Source organism: Astyanax mexicanus, chromosome 17 (genome assembly GCF_023375975.1).
Source record: "Astyanax mexicanus isolate ESR-SI-001 chromosome 17, AstMex3_surface, whole genome shotgun sequence".
In the NCBI taxonomy this organism is placed as follows: domain Eukaryota; kingdom Metazoa; phylum Chordata; class Actinopteri; order Characiformes; family Acestrorhamphidae; genus Astyanax; species Astyanax mexicanus.
Window position 1 is genome coordinate 35,963,175 of NC_064424.1, and position 22,236 is coordinate 35,985,410.

Below are 22,236 nucleotides of genomic sequence, written 5' to 3' on the forward strand. Positions count from 1 at the left end.
TAATCCAACAGTAAATAAATACTGCCGATATCAGTCTAAAATACTGGTAACCTGTATCTTCTATCTAAATAGCATTGCAGTACCAAACCTGCTTATTTTTTGATGATGATATTGATGATTATATTAATATTTAATGATTCTTTTTTTTTGTTTAAATAGAGCACTTTGAAACTGCTGCCCACCACATTGCTAAGCACACACACACACACACACACACACACACACACACTGTATTCAAACGCAATCATCCAAGCAGCACTAACTCTCTGTGTGGTCACATAACAGGGTTGTATTAAGAAAAGAATCTCCCATCATGCCTCCTGCGGTGTGCGCGCGTGCGCGCTCGCAAACTCCTCCACAGCAGAAGCGCAGAAGCGCGCGCAAACACTTGTCTGAAGCTGGTGGGAGGGGGAGGAGTTGGTGGGGGGCAGTTTACTATCCTTATACACACACACATACACATACAGACACACTCTCGCTTTCCCTCTACCAACTACCCCCCCTCACTACCACCACCCACCCACCCTTCCTCGTGCCACAGCGCGCGCGCTCAGAGAGAGAGAGATTCCGAGCGCGAGAGAGAGTGAAAGCCATGGCTTGGGTGCGCACGTGCGTTCTGCTGTCCTGGTAAGTCAGAAAGTCCACTTTTTGATGTTTTTTCGCGCTCGCGCTCCCGCTGCTGCACGGCTGGGCGGTTGTAGCGCGCGCAGGGTTTATTTTACTCAGTGTTGATCGGTTTGTTTGTTTGTTTGTTTGTTTGTTTTTGTTTGTTGCTCTGTGCCAGCATCAGTGCGCGCGGGATTGTATCACTGCAGTGTGGAGTATAGAGGATAAAAGCTGATACAAGTACTCCGGTCTGAAATGTTTATTTAATATTTTAGTTATTTTTTACCAGACTTTAAACAAACATGATGCATTTAATGGCATAATTCATGTTTTATTTGAGTTTAAGTTTAACAGGTTTAGTTTTTTAGTGTTTTGGACTTGGTCTGGTGGTTAAATTTGCTGTAGAAAAAAATACATTTCAAAGCTGATAAAACAAGATTCCTTCTGATTCCTAAATTAAAATTGATCTTAAATATGTGTTTTTTGAGATTTAATCTGACATGTTTTGATGTGTAGTTTTCAATGTTAAAAATCAAAGGATTTATTGGTCTGACTTTTTAAAAATCTGAATAATTATTGACTTATATTCTTAAAATGTAAACTTTTATTATGACCTTAATGTTTAAGATCTAAAGATTTAGAATCTGAAAAATGTATGGAGGTGACTTTTCAAAATCTGACGATTTATTGAGCTGAATTCTTAAACCATGAAGATTTATTAATCTGGGCCCAGTTTCCCAAAAGCATCTTAGCAATAAAAACATCTTATCATGGAGAGAGAGTGCTTAGTGTGAAGCTCGCTCGACCATTTAAGAATCATCTTAGTGCTAAGAACCTTTTGGGAAACCCATCCCTGAATGTTTAAAATTTGAAGATTTATTGTTCTGAATTTTTTAAATCTAAAAATGTATGGGTTTGATTTGAAAGTCTTGAATTAAAGCTTGACAGTATATTGATATTTTATCATATCGTGATCAATATTCTAATTGTATCGACAATAATTATATTGAGGATATCGTTGCTGTTTAAAGAACACAGACCTAACTCTATGTTTCTTTATTCGAATAGGAGTTCTCAAGAATCTGCTACTGCTGATGCATAAATACTGTGTATCATAAGATTATCTTTAAATAATGCGATATAATATTTTGCCATAGTACCCAGCTCTATCAGTGCGTTATTATGTACATCAAGGGTGGTGGCTTTTATAGTGTTCATATTTTATTGACCAATATTTATAAATATATTGTGATATAATTTTTTGTCATATCTTCTCAAATGTATAGATCAAAATTCCTAAAATCTGAGGATTTATTGAATGAGATTCCTAAAAACCTGAAGAAGCTGTTATTTTAGCAAATTTCACCACCTCACAAGATCCAACCCCCCAAAAAACATGCTTAGAATTCACATTTATGAATTATGCCATTACATATTTTAACTTTAGTAGAAGCCAATTAAATACATTAAATTCAAATATATAACATTTCAGATTAAAATAATGACATGTCAGCATTTAAGCCCAATAAAGGGAGGGAAAGGAATCTGATTACTGGAGAAGTTTTAAAAGTGCTAGATACTGAGTGCTAGATAGTAAGTGAATGTGTGTTCTGCAGTGTGTGTCAGGTCTGGTCCAGTGCTCCAACTGAGGCCAGCATCTATTTGGATAACATCACGCGCATTCTGGACAGATTACTGGATGGATATGACAACAGACTGCGACCGGGATTTGGAGGTACTGCAGATCTTTCACCTAGAACCAGTTCTGTGAGGTTCTCAGTGCTAGACAGTGTTGTATTTCTCAGTATCTATGTTAAGGTTTTTTTCACACCACCCCTGAGAAGAAACATGGTTACCTCCATAAAGAACGTTACAGTAGATGATTGGTTTCAGGGAGCATTGTCCTGCTGTTCAGGGATCGCTGGGTATCAGGGAAAGTCTGTGGACTGGGTCAAGAGACAGTGATTTAGTCAATAAGATTTTTTAAAGGTGTAAATAATGGGTAATGTGATGTAAAGCCAAAAATATCAGTTTAAAACCATTTAAAAAATCCCCATGATTACAAATATTGAAATGGTCCTACACTATAAACCCACAAACTGATTAAACTCAACTGAAGTCTGTTTTGCCTAAAATTGGATTTTTCTGAACATTACTCAACTTTGAGTTGGTTGAATGTTTATGGCCACATATATGGCCACATATTTTGTGTTTGCATACTGGGAGTGTCCCCCAATTCCTGACACTCTCACAATCAGTGTGAAGTGATTCCCACCCAGGCTATTTTAGGTAAACTTGTAGATCATATATTATGATGAACTTCTTGGTCTTGATGTTGTAGGCTGTGAGAACAAGCATTCATTTCTGAGCTGCTAAGTAACTCTTTTCTTTTCCAACTAGTTTTCTAGAGTGTTTCCAGTAGGGGTGGGCAATATGGCTCTAGAATAATATCACAATATTTCAGTTTTTTTTTTGCGATAACAATATTCTTGGCCATATAGGAAAACTAAAATAATTCGTTCATTTCAGGAATATAGTATAATAGTATAACAGAATAATCAAAATAAATAATATTGCGTAAAATAATATAATGCAGCAAAAAATATTGCAGAATATTTAGTGCATGCATATAAACTGCAAACTAAAACAATTATACAATAAATACACCTAAAGCTTCACAGTAAATAATAGACTACTTTTAAGACAGAACAGCCCTATTATCACGATATGGATTTTTAATATCATGATATTTCTGTGTCACGATATATTGTATACGATATAATATTGCCCACCCCTAGTTTCCAGTCTATATTTTATTTAAAATAAATCAAAAACAAGTCTAAATGCAAATTTGTTTTTATAGAATTAATGTGTAATGCAAAAGAAATAACAAAAAAACAACAAATTCAATTAACTTACAATTTAGGAATATTAACTAAAAATTTTAAGTCTAATTAACTCAAGTTTTCAGTAAACATTATTTGAAACATTGAGGCATTGGATTAACATCTCAAATGATTTAAGTGAATTAAACCTATCCAGGCTTACAGTAAACTCAGGAAATGTGAAATGCCAGAGACAGTCTGGGGACTGGTTTCATAGCCACTGGTTTTGTAAATAAGAGGTATTTAACTCATCATATTTAACTTGACCCTGTTTTAGGGATCTATAGGTGAGCTGTCCACCGTGCACCATGCAGCTGGATTTAGGGCGTGTTGTGACTTTGGTATCACACCAGGCATGTTCTAATTCTCTAATTATTCATGGGTGCCGTTTTGCAGGGTGTAAGATAGTGACCATAATGTTTAAAGAACCTGTAATGTAAATCCAGATAATTCAGTATGGTACCATTTTTAAAGTTTAAACTCACAAATCTGTTTTTATTTTAATGGATTTTGTCTGAAAGACACACAGCCTCAGTATTGTGATTCTGCCCATGCAAGCTTGTGCACATTGTAATGATGATGCTCAAATTATAGATTGTGATATATTTTATCTTTTCTATCACATTGGACCATATCAATGTGTGGCATAAAATATTGGTATTTTTATTGAAACATAGATTTTCTAACCTCCTGAAGACTGATTTACTAAAGTTACTACTTAATTACTCCATATGGTGGTATTTTCTTATTTAGTATGAATATTTTACCCTTTTTCTTGTCTCCAGAATTATCTTGGAGAATTGTTTTGTGATATATTGCAGATAATCCCAGTATTATGATATCATTATTGTGGGCAAGTGATTATATTTGGTGATTATATTGCATTGTGAGCTGCAATCTAATGTAAAACTGGTATATAGAACCATTAAATCAGTATTATTAAACCACCTTAAGTTTCTTCACTTTTTTTGTAGTTCTCTGGTTTGGGACTGATTTGAGAACCACTGCTTTAGAAATCCATTGTTGCTAATGATGTGTGAGTGAGTGAGTGAGGAACCTATTAAAACCTTAAAACTAAAATGTTTAAAGAACCTCAATATAATGTAAATCCATGTATTTGAATATGCATGGTTCTTTAGTGGCTGTCTGTGGGCTGGTTTGTTTAGATAAAGTTTAAAAAAACCACCATGTAATATGAACTGTCTAAATTTCTACATTTCTTAGGGCTAAAGTGTCTTAAAAGGTTTTTACAGGTTCTTGACACATGGTTCTTGAGAGGAGTAGGAATTGGCAAATGCCAGGGACTGAAAACAACTAAGAGAGAATCACTGTTGTGTAAAGAAGCTTTTAAACCCTTTTTTAAAATAAAAGCCAAATATCAGTAAATAATCATTTGAAGGTTTCTACACTGTTTTAAACATGGTTCTTTAGTGCATTGATTCTTAAACCAGCCCTAAATACAACCCATAGATCAGTACAGAAGGTTTTTATGGTTTATATATGTTTTTAAACATAAATCTGTAGGGAAGTGATTCTAGGGACCTCCCAGGTGGTCCTCATTTGTCTCGGTCTCAGTGTTTTGGATTGGCTTGGATCAAAAACGGGAACTGTCTCTGTGGACTGGATGAAGGACTGCCGCTTTAACAAAGTAAAAGTGTTTTTTTTTTTTGTTCCATCATTCAGAGAACCCTTTGGTGTGTGTTTATATGTAAGCGTGTGCCAGAACTCCTCCTGATTGTTCTGGTTTCTTCTTTCTGTTGAAATGTCTTCAGAGATAACCGTACCGTTTACTGTAAATAATAAGCAGACCGAAGCTTACTGAAAGGAAAATCACTGTTTAATGTTTAAAGATTTTAAAGTGTTCTTTTGAGAACATCTGAGGCGTCCAATAAATAACACACACAGTGCAGTAATCTGCTCCTAGAGAACATCAGTAAAGAACACGTTTATATATACAGTATGACTGATATGGGCAATTCTTGGCCATATTGATTGAGCTACACAAAGTAGTGTGTGTATAATGCAACATGCCAGACATCTCAATTTGGAGCTGTAGAGGTTCCTAATGGTGTCCTGCAATAATCCATCCCATGCATTTTGAATATTCATTCATATGCATTTCGAGTGTTGATAGTTTATCCAATAGCATTCCACACATTTCACTCAGGGATAGGTCTGGTGATGCAGCTAATCATGGCATTGCATCTGTGTCTTCAAGGCAAGCTCTTGAGACAGCAGCATTATGTGGACGAGCATTGTCCTGCTGGAATAGTTCACCACAGTGTATATTCAGAAGTGTTAGGACCCATGCTTGCAGGACCTCATTAATGTAATGTTGGACTGTCAAAGTGCCTGTAATGAAAACCCAAGGTCAGATACAAAGTTACACCCCACACAACGACACCAGACCTTCTGTCTGAAACCGAACAAAAATAACATTCAGCTCAAGTTAGAATAATGAATACCACGTTTTCATTAAATTTGCCAGTCTGTAAATTAAACATTCTAAATGTATTTTATATTGCTTTTCAAAAAAAATCATTTACAAAACTACAATTTAAAATATTTATTTTAAACACAAAACAACACAAACTTTAAATTGTTCAGTATAAATTACTCTACCTTTTTTTTTTTCTTTGCCGAACAGTGAAAGTGTTTTGTTTTTTGCTATTTTCGGACTAATAAGTTTGATTGATGAATACTTGGAAAGTTAGGGCATCTCTAATACAATCAATTACAAAGTCAAAAGTTTGGACACAGCTTCTCATTTTATTTTTGTTAGACTATGAAGGGACACCTAAGGAATCATGTAGTAACTTGAAGGTAATTTTAACAAATCAAAATACTCTGTGAAGTACTTAGGTGCTCTTATATGGGGTGATGTTAACTTGCAGTTTCTGAGACTGGTAATGCTAATAAACTTATCCTGTGCAATAGAGGTAACTCTTGGTCTTCTTTTCATGGGGTGTTCGTGATAAGGGACAGTTTTTTTACCTGAGGATTTTGATGGTCTTTGTGACTGCACGTGTGAATACTTTCAAATTTCTTAAAATTACTCTGACTGACTGACCTTCTGACCTTTCTTAAAGTAATTCAAATAAATGAAGGGACAAGAAATTCAAGTAGTTAATGCTTGACAAGTTCAGCACAGCTGTTAACTGAAAGCCTGGATTCCAGGTGACACTACCTCATAAAGCTGACTGAGAAGGCGGGCCCTTCTTAAAAAAATCTAAAATCTAATAAATAATATAATATTCTGGTTTATTTAACATTTTTGGTTTACTAAATAATTCCATATCCTTTTTCTTCATAGTTTGGATGAATTAAATGAAAGACAAAAAATGGGCTAGACTTATTTTCAATAAAACATCTACCAGATTTTATCTGCATATTATTGTTCGTTTTATTCCAATATAGAAATGAATATTGGACAAGGATTGCATTATTGATATTATGGCATGTTAGATCACTGACCTTTTGTGATTCTTCGAAATATCACAGTATATATCACACAGACAAAAATATTACCATGACAGCCTTAATTTTAAAGAACTCTTTTCAAACACAGTATTTTTTTGTATTCTTTGAGTAAACTGGGGTTGTTTGTCATCACTATCTTTTCTATAGTATAGTTGTTTTCAAAAGAGTGACCACTGGATAATGATGTATCATATGATTTTATGAAAAAAAAAAATACATTATACATTAAAAAGCTCCACAATTGCATTGAATGAAGCTTATTTTCATTTTAATTTACACTAACTGTAAGCAAACTTAGATATCCTGTAAAGATCCCATTCTAGAGTTGGGTACTGCTTTTTTGGGGAAAATAATAACATTTCTTTGCTTGTAGGTCCTGTTACGGAGGTTAAAACCGACATTTTTGTCACCAGCTTTGGTCCTGTGTCGGATGTGGAAATGGTACGTGAGTAAAGGTGAATTAGATTTGGGCAATATGAGTATTTTTACACTGTCATGCTAAATTTTGTTCAAAAAGTAGCAGATTAGCAAATTATGAATCCAAATAATTCTGTTAGTGTTTTGATATTTCATAGCCTACAGTAAATGTCATTAATACACATCTTTTACTGCTGCCCATCATTATACAGTATGTTCTGTACTGTATATTGTGTTGTGATATGTATGTTTATATAAATGTATGTGTGAGAATATATTGTATACATACACACACCAGTATTTTATCATCTTCCTACTGGCTAGAACGGCTGCAGTAATTGCTTCCAGTTCTTTTACGTCCACTGCCTCAAGTCATGTCCATTCCAGCCTTCATTATTCTGGCATTTGGGCAGGATGTCATTAGAGCAGCTTAGCTTAGCGATTTTAATCTGGATGACAATCCCTGTCAGTGAGGGTCCCAGCTGAGCTGAGTTTTATTCCCCTTTACGCCATACTATTCCCCACGCTGCCATGTGATACACCGTGACAATCCGATAGGCAGTATGGATAAGTCTCCAGCACGACTTTTATTGGCACCGAGTCGGACACGTTTTGCAGGAGATGCTGGTTTTGGACGGGTTTCTAATCTGTAGGCAGGAATGTGGTCTCGTCTGGTGAAGGCGGTGCTGTACGCGGCTCAGCTCGGACAGAACATGACAGAACCAACTTACCCTACTGTCATACACTGCATGTCATAAGTTTGGGGACGCCCAGCTTTGCATCAGTTTTCTGAGCTGTGGCACAAAAAAACATCTTAAGTTTAACATGGAAATTTTATGTAGTAAAACTGGTTTCAGTAGTACGTTCTTTTGATAATCTTCTCGCAAGGCTGTTAACCAATTGTTCCACCAATCAGAAATAGCAGATTCTTGTAACATGTGTCTGTTTTGTTGCAGATGTGTTGTTATATTGTCAGATTGATTATTCAAACATGTAATAGTGCTTTGCTAATAGGGTTTAGCCTGTGCAGACTGTGCATTTATAGTTAGAGGAGTAACCAACATGAAAACCAGAGAGCTGTCTATGAGGGAAAAACAAGCAACTGTGAAGCTAAGAGCAGATGGAAAATCAATCCGAGCCTGAAGAAGAAAGTCATCACTGGTGCACTAAGTAACAGGTGTCAAACAAGTAGACCAAGGAGAAAAACAGTCAATGACAAACATTTTCCAAAAGACCCTAAAACAACTGTTAGTGACCTCAGAAACAACCTCCAGATGGCAGGAATGAAGGTATCACAATCTACTGTTCACAGAAGACTTCATAAATGAACGTACAGAGGCTTCACTTGAAGATGCAAACCACTAGGAAGGAAGGCAAGACTGGGTTAGACAAGCCTCTGGGACAATGTTATATGGACTGTTGAGACAAATATTACATTTTACCAATGTGATAATTTGGAGTTTGGAGAAAGAAAGGATTTTCTCATGATCCCAAACATATGAGCTCATATGTGAACACAGTAGAGATAATGTCATGGATTGGGCTTGAATGGCTTCTTCTAGGATGGGCTTATTAAGCTTGAGAAAGGTGCAACCAACTGATTGGGAGATCCTTCATTGTGCAGCAAAGCAAAAGCCAAATGTATAAATGAATTTATCATTGGCAGGAAGTGTAAGATTTTAGACTGACCTAGTCAATCTCCAGACTTGAATGTAAATTACCTGCTAAATAGGGGAGACTCGGAAGGGAGTAACCGCCAAAACAAACACCAGCTGAAAGGCCAGGGTGAAAGCCTGGAAAAGCATCACAAACGAAGAATGCAAAAGTTTAGTCATGTTGGTGGGTCACAGGCTTGATTCAGTTAATGCAAGCAACAGATTTGCAACTAAATATTAAGTCTTATTCACTTTAATGTATCTAATCTTTTCTTTATATTATAATGGAAAAAAAAATCACTTTTGTATCAAATTTTAAGTGTTGTGATATTACCCCTAATTAGTCAGTTAGAAATGGGTTATTGTACTACTGTACAATATATACTATATTTTTAGTATTTTTAGTATTTTTGTTATGATGTGTGGTATTGTTAAAAATAAATCTCATATTCCCATTACTCAGGAATATACGATGGACGTGTTTTTCCGTCAGACGTGGATAGACGAGCGGCTCAAGTTCGAGGGCCCCATCGACATCCTGCGCCTGAACAACCTGATGGTCAGCAAAATCTGGACTCCGGACACGTTCTTCCGCAATGGCAAGCGCTCCATTTCCCACAACATGACCACTCCCAACAAGCTGTTCCGCATCATGCAGAACGGAACTATCCTCTACACCATGAGGTAAAACCAACTGCCCCCACTGCAGCGTTCCAAATCAGGAGCCATTCTGATTCACCCTCATACACTCACTCACTCGCACACTATCATACTGACCCATGCTCAAAATAGCCACTGCACTCAATATAAATAACACACAAAACAGTTAAAACAACCATTTTTAGTTTTTATTTCACTGTTATGGAGTTTAGATGTGGGTGACATGACAGTATTTTATTATCATCATAAGGCCTGGACAATTTAATATTGATAGTTTTAATATTTCAGTGTCACATACATGTACGAGGCCCGCACTAAGCCAGCAACTACATGACCATGTTCTAAACGTCATTACTAAAGACTAGAGTGACATACAGACAAGATTCATAAATCATATCAAACAACAGAACAGAATTTTGTCAGTTTTCTAAAATTACCTGAAATAAACTTGTTTTACATTGACTCCCATTGAAAGTTTAGACAGTTTTATTTCTCTCCTGTAAAGTTGCTATTCTGGAGTTTCAGTTTTTCATTGGATGGAGAGGATATCCAACAATAGAACCTGCACAATTTACCCAGCACAGTGCCATCCATCTGTTATTAAAAAACAGCAGTTCATTCAGCTCAGAATAACAGTTAGCATTGCCAGTTAGCAATTAGCCAGTGTGCCTAATTTACTATTGTGGACTTCACAATAAAAGTCTTCAAGCTAGATCATATTAAATGAAAATATGTATACTAAAAACAAGGCGCTCCTGATCATAAGGCACACTATTAATAAATGTCTATTTTGTGGTCTATTTTTTCAGGTCTATTTTCATATATTAGGCGCACCAGATTATAAAGCGCATTATGCGACAAGGAACAGGCGTGTCTCCATGTTTTCCTTCTAATTCAGCAGGTCTCATCATTGGGTGGCAAGACCTGTAAAGCTAAGCTAAGTAAACAAAACTGTAATTCTTAAAAAAACAAAAAAAACAAATGAGTGATGGATGTAAATGTACACAGGTTACTCTCCTGAAAACTGTTGAAAAGCACTTCCGTTTATTTACAGCAAGCTTAGATTTAAGCAAGCCAGGGCAATATTATATATCTTATTTTAGCTTGTATGTAGCTTGTTTTAACACGGTAAACACGCAGACCAATGGCCGATATATTCACCTCTAAACGGCGAATGAGCTAGCACTTAGCGTGGTTAGCGGCTAATGCTAATACTGCTCCAGCAGGGCGCCGAGGATAGCAGCAGGCTTCAGGCCGATAATACTCACTTCTAAATGTTGAAAGAGCTACTGCTTAGCATATTTAGTGGCTAATGCTAATGGTGTTCCTGCAGTGCTAGCTGGGGTTAGCAGCAGACTAAAGGCCGATAATACTCACCTCTGAACGGTGAAAGACGGGTATCATACTATCAAACGGGTAGCGTCTACTGGAGAACTAAACTGAAACTCTAAACTGCTCCTTACAGCCTGACACAGCATCACTGGAAAATAAGGCACAATGGCAATTTCTGGGAAAATGAAAGGATTTTAAGTGCAAAAATAAGGTATACTAAAAAACTTTTGATCAAAATATGGTATTATATCTAAATTCTTTTAATATTTGCATCTTATTATATAGCTGATATATTTTATTATTACAGAGCAACATATTTCTGCTTTTCATTAAAAAAAATTGTCTTTGAGTGTGGCTATTCTTTAACTTTTAAATACATTTATGTAGCCTAGAGTCTCCTGAAAATAGCATCTTCTATAGATTTTTTGTCATTTAATATGAAGATACATCAGACTATAAAAACACTGGCCTAGTTTGGTAAGAGATATACAGTCTTTACAGCTTCTGTTGCTGACTGATGTAAAGGGAACTGCCAAACAGAAAGATCAGTGTCCATGTGTGATTACATACTGTACACCACAGGCAGTGGCTTTTATACTGTTTATATTGCTATCAGTAGTATAACATATCGTCTGAAATAAAGAAATATATTTGTGATATTATCCAGCATTATTATGATGAATTGTGTTATTGTAATAAAGTGTGCTTTATGGGTGTATTGAGGATACTGTCAGAACTGGTGTTACACTGTTGTTAAACAGATCTGAGCCTAATTAGTGTTGCTGGGTCCGTTTTCCTGCTGGTTCTGGTTGTGTGTTCTGTATCCATCTCCCATCACCGGCTCTCTCCTTATCCTCCCACTGTTTCACTTCACTCATGGTCATTTCTTTTCTCCGTCTAATGCTCCCCTTAGTATTATTTTCACTTTACTCCCAGTCATTAAAGACTGAAGTTATTGGAAGTTTAAAATAATGCAGTGTGAGACTTTTTGTTTTTCTCTCTGAGGAGCAGTTATTTGCCTGGTTGTTATATGTCATATTGTTCGCACAATATAGTGCACTTAAAATTCTTTTATTTTCCCAAAATTTTCAGTGCACCTTATAATCTGGTGTGCCTTATGTATGTATTTTGACCAGTCAGGTTGTAAGGAGCAGTAAAGCCACTCTGGTGAAGTGAGTACTGTTTCATACAGCTTCAAAAGACTCTTGGAAACTGGAGAAAACTGGTACAGGAAGAGTAAGAGTAGCGTCTGGCTGACCCACATGGCAACAGCACCTTTAGCTCAGCTTAACATTGGACTGAGTCTCAGTTTCAGCAGTCAAGAGAAGAATTAAAGGTCTGACAGGTGAATTAGCAGTAATTAAAAGTAAATCAATTATACGATAAATGGGCCATACAGCATTCCCACTGTATGACTGAATATATGGGAGTTCAAAGACAAAGCGCTCACTCAAAGTTACTAAAGCCTGCTAGACTATTTTTCTTATATCTCTAATTTCTGATATCTCGCTTGCATCTAAAAAAACAGGTTAAGGTTAGCATTCTCCACAAGTTTTCTCCCATTTTTGTCTCATTTGTCATTTTAGCTAGCAAGTTAGCATTATTCCAGAGTTTCCTGTTTTATGTTAAATACGGCAGCACTTACATGCAGTGTAAAAGTTCAGTCCAACGTTTTTTTTTTTTTGTTTGTTTACAATAAATTATTTTACAAGGTCTTTTCCTACACTGATGTACACTGTTGTGTTGCATAATAATACAAACATTTAATGTAATAGTCTTGGGTTAAATCTAAATGTAAACACTAATATTCTTAATAATGGTAGGTTGAGAGTACCTTGTACAATCTGAAATTTTAACTGAAATATTTCTCTGTGATTCAATATTGAATCGAAATGGGACCTGATGAATCTGACTTGAATATGTGCTGTGTAAACTGATGTGGTGATACCCAGCCCTAATTAGTGTTTAAATAAACTGTAAAAAGAAAACTGGTTTGTTTTGGTTTCACATTTCAGTCTAGAATTTATACATACATTTAATCTCCCTTTTTGTCGGTTGGCAGAAAATAAGGCTGTAATCTGTTTTTTTTTTTTTTTTTTTACATTTTGACTCTTATGTACATACACTAACATGCTGACAAAAGTCATGGGACAGCAGTATGTAACTTGATCATGAAGTATTTTTTCAAGGGCTGGCTTGAGAACACTCATGCTTATAAATGTTGTGAGGCTGAGCACTGGTCAGTGTGCTCATGGCAAGGCCAGGTGAATTATTTTGAGAGATTTGGATCGAGGGTGCAGATGTACGATAGCATGTTTCATTTCTGAAGTTGTGCAGGTATTTAACATTCCTCGATCCTCAGTGTCATGTGCGTACAAGAAGTCGCAGGTGTCGAATATTGCCACTCACAGTGGACAGTGCTGTGGGTGGTAATGATGGTGACCCGTAGAGTCTGGCTAAAAAAAAAAATATATATATATCACAGGTCAGTGCAGTGTTCTTTAGCTTCTGTGGGACATGTAAGTGATTCTCTAGCAGTTTATACAAACATACAGGGGGTGGACAATGAAACTGAAACACGTGTCATTTTAGTGTGGGAGGTTTCATGGCCAAAATGGAGCAGCCTGGTGGCCAATCTTCATTAATTGCACATTGCACCAGTAAGAGCAGAGTGTGAAGGTTCAATTAGCAGGGTAAGAGCACAGTTTTGCTCAAAATATTGCAATGCACACAACATACCAGAGTTCAAAAGAGTCTTTGTGATGCATCAAGAGCCACGGTATCCAGGGTAATGTCAGCATACCACCAAGAAGGACGAACCACATCCAACAGGATTAACTGTGGACGCTGTAAGAGGAAGCTGTCTGAAAGGGATGTTCGGGTGATAACCCGGATTGTATCCAAAAAAACATAAAACCACGGCTGATCAAATCACGGCAGAATTCACTGTGCCCCTCAACTCTCCTGTTTCCACCAGAATTGCCCGTCGGGACAATAAGTTATTGTGGTCTAAAAGCAGGTGTTATAGTTTCATTGTCCAACCCCCTGTATTTTTTTTATGCAATATGGTAAAATGTATGAAATGGACAACAAAATGTATGAAAAATAATAATCTGTATTTTTTTGTGTGTGTTTGCTGATTTTTTTATGTATGCACTTGTCTAGTGGTTTATGCTGTTTCTCTATTTATATGCAGATTAACCATCAACGCAGAATGTCCCATGAGGCTGATAAACTTTCCCATGGATGGTCACTCTTGCCCTCTGAAGTTTGGCAGCTGTAAGTCTTAATTACTCTTTTAATAACTCATATAGAAAGAGTAGTCATGCAGTACTAGAGGTGTAAAAAACATTGATATATTGATATTTTGCTCTGCATTTCTGTATCAATTTATTAGTAATTGTAAGTTTATAGTGGTTCTTATTAAATTCCACTGTTCTGACAAAATGTTAACTGTTCTTTTACTCAGACTTGTAGGAGTGAAAATGATGCATGGTTTTTAAAATTTTACTCAAATAAAAATCTGAAACGTGACATGCAAAAGTATTCACCCCCCCATATATCAAAACTTAGTAGAGCCTATTTCACTGCAGTTACAGCAGCGAGTCTTTGGAGGAGATTTTTGTCACATTCTGCTTTGAAAAATGGCTCAAGCTCAGCCAGGTTGGATGGAGAGCATTTGTAAACAGCAGTTGTCATGTCTTGCTCAGTGGGATTTAGGTCAGGACTTTTACTGGGCCATTCTAACACATGAATATTCTTTGATTTAAACCATTCCACTGTAGCTCTGGCTGTATGTTTAGGGTCATTGTCTTGCTGGAAGGTGAATCTCCTTCCCAGTCTCAAGTCTTTTGAGCTTTTAAAAGGGTTTTTTTCAGGATTAGCCCCATCCACTTTATCGTCAACTGTGCCCAAACTCTGGTCTTCACAGAACAGCTGTTTATTATACTGAGACTAAACTGCACTCAGCTGGACTCTTTTATTTTAACTAAATATGTGACTTCCGAAGGCAGTTGATTTTATTAAGAGGTTTCATAGTAAAGAGGGGGCTGAATACTTTTCAGATTTTTACTTTCATCAAATTTTGAAAACCTTGAATCTTTTTAGTTCTACTTTGTTTTTATCCATCACTTAAAATCACAATAAAATACATTTAAGTTTGTGTTCGTAAGGTTAAAAAAATCTTAAAAAGTTCAGAGGTGTATGAATATTTTGCAAGCCAATTTATATTACTGTTTTTATGTTTAATTTTATTTTATTGAATTGAAACGATCACATTATATTGCCTTAGGCCTGGACAATAATTCGATATCGGTATTTATCGCGATAAGAAATGTTTCAATAACGGTGATATCACTTTTGTGGTATATCGATATGTATTATGTACAGAATCTGTCACGGACAGGCGTTTTTTACTGGCGTCAGCTCGCCGCAGAGCCAAACACATTCAGCCCCCATAGCTGTGCTACCTCAGTGCGTGATGACGCAATCACACAGGCACGTAGCCAGATAGGCTAGGCTAGGCTAGGTTAAAATGGCTAGGCTAGGCTAGGCTAGGCTAGGTTAGGTTCAGGTACGCTCCGCTACGCATCTAAAATGTCTCGAAACGGAGCCGGGACGAGCGGATCCAAGGATAGGGTAGACTCGGTTCGGTCAGCCGCTGTTTCGCTCGCCCATTCGCGCGTCCGCTCGCTCATCCGCGGCTCCGCTCGCTCGTCCGCTCGCTCATCCGCGGCTCCGCTGGCCCAGCCGCGGGTCCGCTCGCTCATCCGCGGGTCCGCTCGCTCATCCGCGGCTCCGCTCGCCCAGCCGCGGGTCCGCTCGCCCAGCCGCTTTGCTGCAAATTGTGCCGGTGAGTGGAGCTGACAAGCAGCGTAACGTTAATACATCTAATCTGTTCCACCACCTCAAGCATCTTCACTACATACAATATTTTCCTTATACTGACTGAAGCACTTTAATAGATTATGTTGAAACTAAGTTATTTAAAGTTTATGAATCCTTTAGGTTTGTTTATTTGACGTGGATATCATGTTGAATACCTCTTGTATTCTGGCTGAAGCACTTTAATAGATTATGTTGTCACTAAGTTATTTATAGTTGAAAAATCCTATAGGTTTGTTTATTTGACGGGAAAATCTTGTTGCTTTTATGTATATAAAGGCTTCTTGTATTATATATCCTAGTTAAAACACTTTTGTTTTAATCTGTTAAATTTGTTTACAATGAATAAGAAGCTCTGCCTCTGTTGTCATTTAAAGTTATTTTTATTTGTAATAGTTATATAGGCTTATGTTTGACAGGGATGTCATGTTATTATTTTGCTATATGCAAATAAAATTGAGCATTGATTTATTTTGACTACTTTTATTTCTAAAGTATTAAAGTTTTTGTGAAAGGAGGTTTCAAAGACTTAAAAAACATTTTCATACAGTAGTAGGTACAGATTTCCATTAGATAGATTGATACAAAAAGTGCAAATACACAGTTAAATAATAATTTAAATTTGCAGTGCAAGCTGCAGAGATTGCAGGGATTCTTTTTCTGAGGCCTTCGAAGTTTTTATTTATCGATATCGAAATTATATCGTATCGACCGAAATTTAAGGAATATATCGTGATATAAATTTTGGCCATATCGTCCAGCACTATATTGCCTTGCTTATATTATTTCAATATGTTGTGATATATTGAATCATAACTCCTGTATTGTGATATTGTGTATCATATCGCCAAGTTCTTGCCAATACACAGCCCCAGTGCCCTTATTCTCTTACGTGATTGATTGTATGTATTTGAACTTTATTTATATTTATTATAGATGCGTATCCTGTCAGTGAAATCGTATATACGTGGAAGAAAGGGCCGCTGTTTTCGGTGGAGGTCCCGCAGGAGTCGTCCAGCCTGCTTCAGTACGACCTGATGGGACAGACTGTATCGAGTGAACGATTAAAATCCAACACAGGTAAACCAAGAGTTCTTACTATAACAGATTATTCAATAAAAAAACAATCAACTGATCTGACTATTCAGGTTGTCGAAATATTCCCAGTTACCAGAGAACCCTAAAGCACCACACTGAGAGCAGATCAGGCATCAGAGACCCTGCAGTTATGTGTTGAAAAGCCAGAGGATGGCTCAGCAGTCAGGAATAATACTATATGTATGTCGTTTAGCCAATAATATCAACTAATATCAGTTCTGTTGTTATTGGCAAAAATATTGGCAATAATACATCAGTAATTAATACACTTTTTGGTTGATATAAAGTACAGTCTACCAGTATGAGTCTCTCAGTTTAAGCTACTGTATATGACAGTAATACTGACTGAACTGAAGAATTTAAACTCAGGGTGACCTTTATTTAAAATGCATAAAATATGGGTAAAAAAATGGTGATTAAATATTTACAGTATGTATTACATAACAATTAAAATAAAACATTATAATAGTTATATCAAATAATAAAATTGCATGAAAAAAAACAAAAATAGATTTAAAAAAAGCAGAACCTAAACAAAAATAGAGAATTAACAAATAAATAATTAATTCTTTATTTGAATGCATAAATATATAAATAAATGTGGAAAATTATACAATAGCTATGCAGGTAAATAAAAAGAATGGGGAAAAAAGGTAAATAAAATGCAAACCAAAATCATCATAGTTAAAATAATTTTCATGTATCGTATTTTTCACACTTTAATTCCTTTAATTTTCCCAAAAATCATCAGTGTGCCTTTCAATCTGATGCGCCTATGTACAAATTTTACCAGTCAGGTTGTAAGCAGCAGTAAAGTCACAGAAGATTCAGTGAAGCTTCTCCAGCAGTATTAGCAAAATCTGCTAAGGGCTAGCTATTTCCTTGTTTAGAGGTGAGTGTTTTCAGCCTGTAACCTGCTGCTAACCCTGGCTTGCACTGCTGAAGCAGCATTAGCATTAGCTGCTAACCATGCTAAGTGCTAACTCTTTCATTGTTCAGAGGTGAGTATATTGGACTGCAGTCTGCATGTTTACCATGTTAAAACAAGCTATGTGGGGCGAATATCTTAGCAAAACACTCAGGAGTAGTGGTTAGCCGCTAATGCTAACACTAAAGCCTAAATTCAGAAATGTAACCTTACTAAATAAACGTGCAAAACAAAGTGCTTTACTCACCCAAATAAAGTTTTCATGAGAGAAATCTGTGTAGAATTACATCCAGCGCTCATTTGACTATAAAAGAAAAGTTTTGTATCACAACTTCGTTTACTTAGCTTAGCTTTACTTAACTAAATTAGTTAGCAACCCCCACCACCACCCAGCGGCGAGACCTGCTGAATTAGAAGTTCCTTTATAGCGTCTGTAAAAATGCGTCTTATTATCCAGTGTGCCTTATAGTGCGAAAAATACAGTAAAAAGAAAAATAAAAGAAAATGATATTAAAAAAGAGTTATAAGAACAGACTGATAGAACAAGGAATTCTGAGTATCTCCGCCTCCAGTGCTGCACTATTATTTCTAAACACCTAATATCAGAATTGGTATCAAGCATTGTCCGAGCCCTAAACAACAGTACTCCAGAAACAGTTTAAAGTAGGGGTTTCTGATAAAGTGGCCAGTAAGTGCATAACCCTGTTCATGTCCTGTTTCTGTGTCCTGCAGGAGAGTACATAGTCATGACAGTTCACTTCCACCTTCAGAGGAAAATGGGATTTTTCCTGATTCAGACGTACATCCCCTGCATCATGACCGTCATCCTCGCCCAGGTTTCCTTCTGGATCAACAAAGAGTCCGTTCCTGCCAGAACTGTGTTCGGTGAGTCAGCGCTTCTGTGTATTTTGCTTTTCGTGACGAGAGCGGCAGCCTTCCAGCAGCTCCGTGTAGTGTTTCACCTTAAGTGAACTTTTTTCACTGTTTACTTTATTTTTTCGTCTCTTACTACGCTGTAGTGTGTGTTAATATGTATCCCATGGATATGGATCTCCAAACTCTGCACATGGGCTGCAGAAACTTTGTTTACTCGAGGGAAGAACTTCTCGCGCTCAGAACAAAGAGCCGCGCCGGCGCGAGGCACCCCATTCCGACGGAGCTTAAGCGACACTCCAGGGGCTGTAAAGCCGGAGCTAAGCTAAAGGCTAAACAACGGGAAAACTGCTGGAGATACAAGCCCTGTATTCCAGCAGTGGTGATGGGGAACGTGAACTCGCTGGCCAACAAGACAGACGAGCTCGCAGCGTTAGTGAGAAACCAGAGGACCTACCGGGAATGCAGTCTCTTCTGCTTCACTGAGACTTGGCTAACCGCTAGCATCCCCAACGCTAATGTAAACATCCCCGGATTCGTCACTGTGAGAGCGGACAGAGACAGCGCGCGGAGCGGCAAATATAAGGGCGGTGGGCTCGCTATCCTCATTAACAACAGATGGTGTAATCCTGGCCATGTGACTGTTAAAGAGACTATCTGCTGCCGGACCATATTACGTCCCGCAGGAGTTCTCACACGCCATTGTTGTTTGTGTGTACGTGCCCCCCCGAGCGGACGCGGAGGCTGCGTGTGACGTCATACACGCGACCATCGCCAGGCTCCAGACACAACACCCGGATGCTTTTGTCGCTCTCTCTGGTGACTTCAACCACATCACGCTGGACTCCACACTGACTTCTTTTACCCAGTATGTGGACTGTCCCACCAGAAAAAACAGGACAATTGACCTCCTGTATGCTAACATCAGTGATGCGTACACCGCCATCCCACTGCCCCCACTTGGAAAATCTGATCACAAACTGGTTTTCCTGAAGCCTCATTACAAACCCTGTGTGATGAGGCAACCAACCACAACACGCTCCTTCAGGAAGTGGTCTCAGGAGGCAGAGGAGACCCTGAAGGACTGCTTTGCATCCACAGACTGGAGTGTGCTTCAGGACTCTCACTGTGAGGACATTGAGGGGGTAGCAGACTGCACAACTGACTATCTGAACTTTTGCATGGACATTGTGGTTCCTGTAAGAACTGTTCGCTGCTTTGCCAACAACAAGTCCTGGATTACAAGCGACGTAAAGGACCTCTTAAACAAAAAGAAGAAGGCCTTTAAAGACAAGAACCAGGAGGAGTTGAAGAATATTCAGCGTGAACTCAAGTCCTGCTTAAAGGAGGCTAAGGAGACCTACAGGAAGAAGGTTGAGCAGAAGTTACAAGTTAACAACATGAAGGAAGTTTGGGACGTTATGAGGACAATCACAGGGTGCAAGCCAAAGAGTGATAGTGCAACAGCTGGTGGTGTGGAGAGAGCGAATGAACTCAATCTCTTCTATAACTGGTTTGATTGCCCTGTTTCATCCTCACCTGCTTCTGTCGGTCCTGCTATCTCAGCAACCTCAGCCTCTGCCCCACTGGACACCTACCTACCTCTTCTGAGTGCTGCTCAGGTCTCCCTCTCACAGAGTGTCAGCACATCCAGTCCGCCCCCCTCACCTCCCCCCTCCACCTCTCTGCAGACCAGGTCACAGGGGCGCTGAGGAGACTCCGCTCAGGGAAATCAGCTGGACCTGACGAGGTGAGCCCAAGACTTCTTAAGGCTTGCGCCTTTGAACTTGGGTTACCCTTGTCGAATATCTTCAACATGAGCCTGCAGTTGGGGAGGGTTCCTACGCTGTGGAAAACTTCATGCCTGGTCCCTGTTCCCAAGAAACCTCGCCCCAGTGAGCTCAACGACTTCAGGCCGGTAGCTTTGACCTCGCACATTATGAAGACCATGGAACGACTGCTTCTCCCACTCCTCAGACCCCAGGTACAGCATGCACTGGACCCTCTCCAGTTTGCATATCGGGAGAAGATTGGTGTTGAGGATGCAGTCATCTACCTCCTCCACCGAACCTACTCTCATCTTGACAAGGGGAGTAGTGCTGTGAGAATCCAGTGCTTTTAACACCATCCAGCCTCCACTTCTCAGAGACAAGCTGGTGAAGATGAATGTGGATCCTCACCTGGTGTCCTGGATCACAGACTACCTCACCTGCAGACCACAGTACGTGAGGCTCACTGACGGCACATCGGAGACTGTGGTCAGTAGCACTGGAGCACCACAGGGGACTGTGCTCTCCCCCTTCCTCTTCACTCTCTACACATCAGACTTCCAGTACAACTCTGAGATGTGCCACCTGCAGAAATTCTCGGATGACACTGCCATCGTTGGGTGTGTGAAGGGTGGTCAGGAGGAGGAGTACAAGAGACTGGTGGATGACTTTGTTGCTTGGTGCCCACTGAACCAACTGCAGTTGAACATATCCAAGACCAAGGAGATGGTGGTGGACTTCCGTAGGTCTGGACCACCCTTGCAGCCAGTCTCCATCGAGGGGGTTGATGTGGAGACAGTAAAGACCTACAAGTACCTTGGTCTACAGCTGGACAACAAACTGGATTGGTCAACAAATGCAGACACCCTGTACAGGAAGGGACAGAGCCGGCTCTATTTCTTGAGGAGACTGCGGTCCTTTAACATCTGTAAGAAGCTTCTGCAGATGTTCTACCAATCAATCGTGGCCAGCATTCTCTTCTACGCTGTGGTGTGCTGGGGAGGCAACATGAAGAGGAGAGATGCATCACGGCTGGACAAGCTGGTCAGGAGGGCCGGGGCAGTGGTTGGAATGGAGCTGGACTCTCTGGTTACAATAGCTGAGAGAAGGACTTTGGATAAACTGCTTTCTATCATGAACAATGATAGTCACCCACTTCACACCACCATCATGAAGCAGAGGAGTGTGTTCAGTGGCAGACTGCTGTCACAAAGCTGCACAACAGACAGACTCAGAAAATCCTTCATTCCGAGAGCCATCAGACTCTTTAACTCCTCCCATCGGGGACGGGATGCTGCTGATGACTGAGTTTAATCCAGGCACACCACTTGGACATTATTCAACAACTTAATTATTTATATTAACACTTCCCCAACCTCGCTTACATTAAAGTATACCTTACTCATGATTGGGTATTCACATTTTCACATTCTCTGTTTAGAACTGTCTTCTAACGTAAGCATACTTATATTATATTATATTTCTATGTCACATCAGTCACTTTCGTAATCGATGTCATTGCACTTTACTCTGTTAATTATTTAATTATTTATGACCATTAGCAACATCTACTGCACTGCTCCGTTTACAGATAGATCCTTACCTTGTATAGTTGGTTTTTTTTTATTTTTTTTTTTATAGCCTTATAT

The 22,236-nt window shown here is 38.5% G+C and overlaps 1 protein-coding gene across 2 annotated transcripts in view; it reads left to right on the forward strand.

The window, feature by feature from the left end:
- The first annotated feature begins 390 nt into the window (after positions 1-390).
- gabra6b (gamma-aminobutyric acid type A receptor subunit alpha6b) overlaps positions 391-22,236 on the forward strand; it is a 62,669-nt gene continuing 40,823 nt past the window's right edge. The window contains exons 1-7 of one of the 2 annotated variants that reach the window (XM_007237225.4): positions 391-627; positions 2,223-2,341; positions 7,345-7,412; positions 9,507-9,727; positions 14,232-14,314; positions 16,856-16,999; positions 18,678-18,830. In XM_007237225.4, the coding sequence (XP_007237287.3) occupies positions 593-627; positions 2,223-2,341; positions 7,345-7,412; positions 9,507-9,727; positions 14,232-14,314; positions 16,856-16,999; positions 18,678-18,830 (823 nt within the window). In that variant the 5' untranslated portion in view covers positions 391-592. Of the gene's footprint in view, positions 628-2,222; positions 2,342-7,338; positions 7,427-9,506; positions 9,728-14,231; positions 14,315-16,855; positions 17,000-18,677; positions 18,831-22,236 lie in introns of those variants that run through there. The other variant, XM_007237226.3, reaches the window with a different exon arrangement.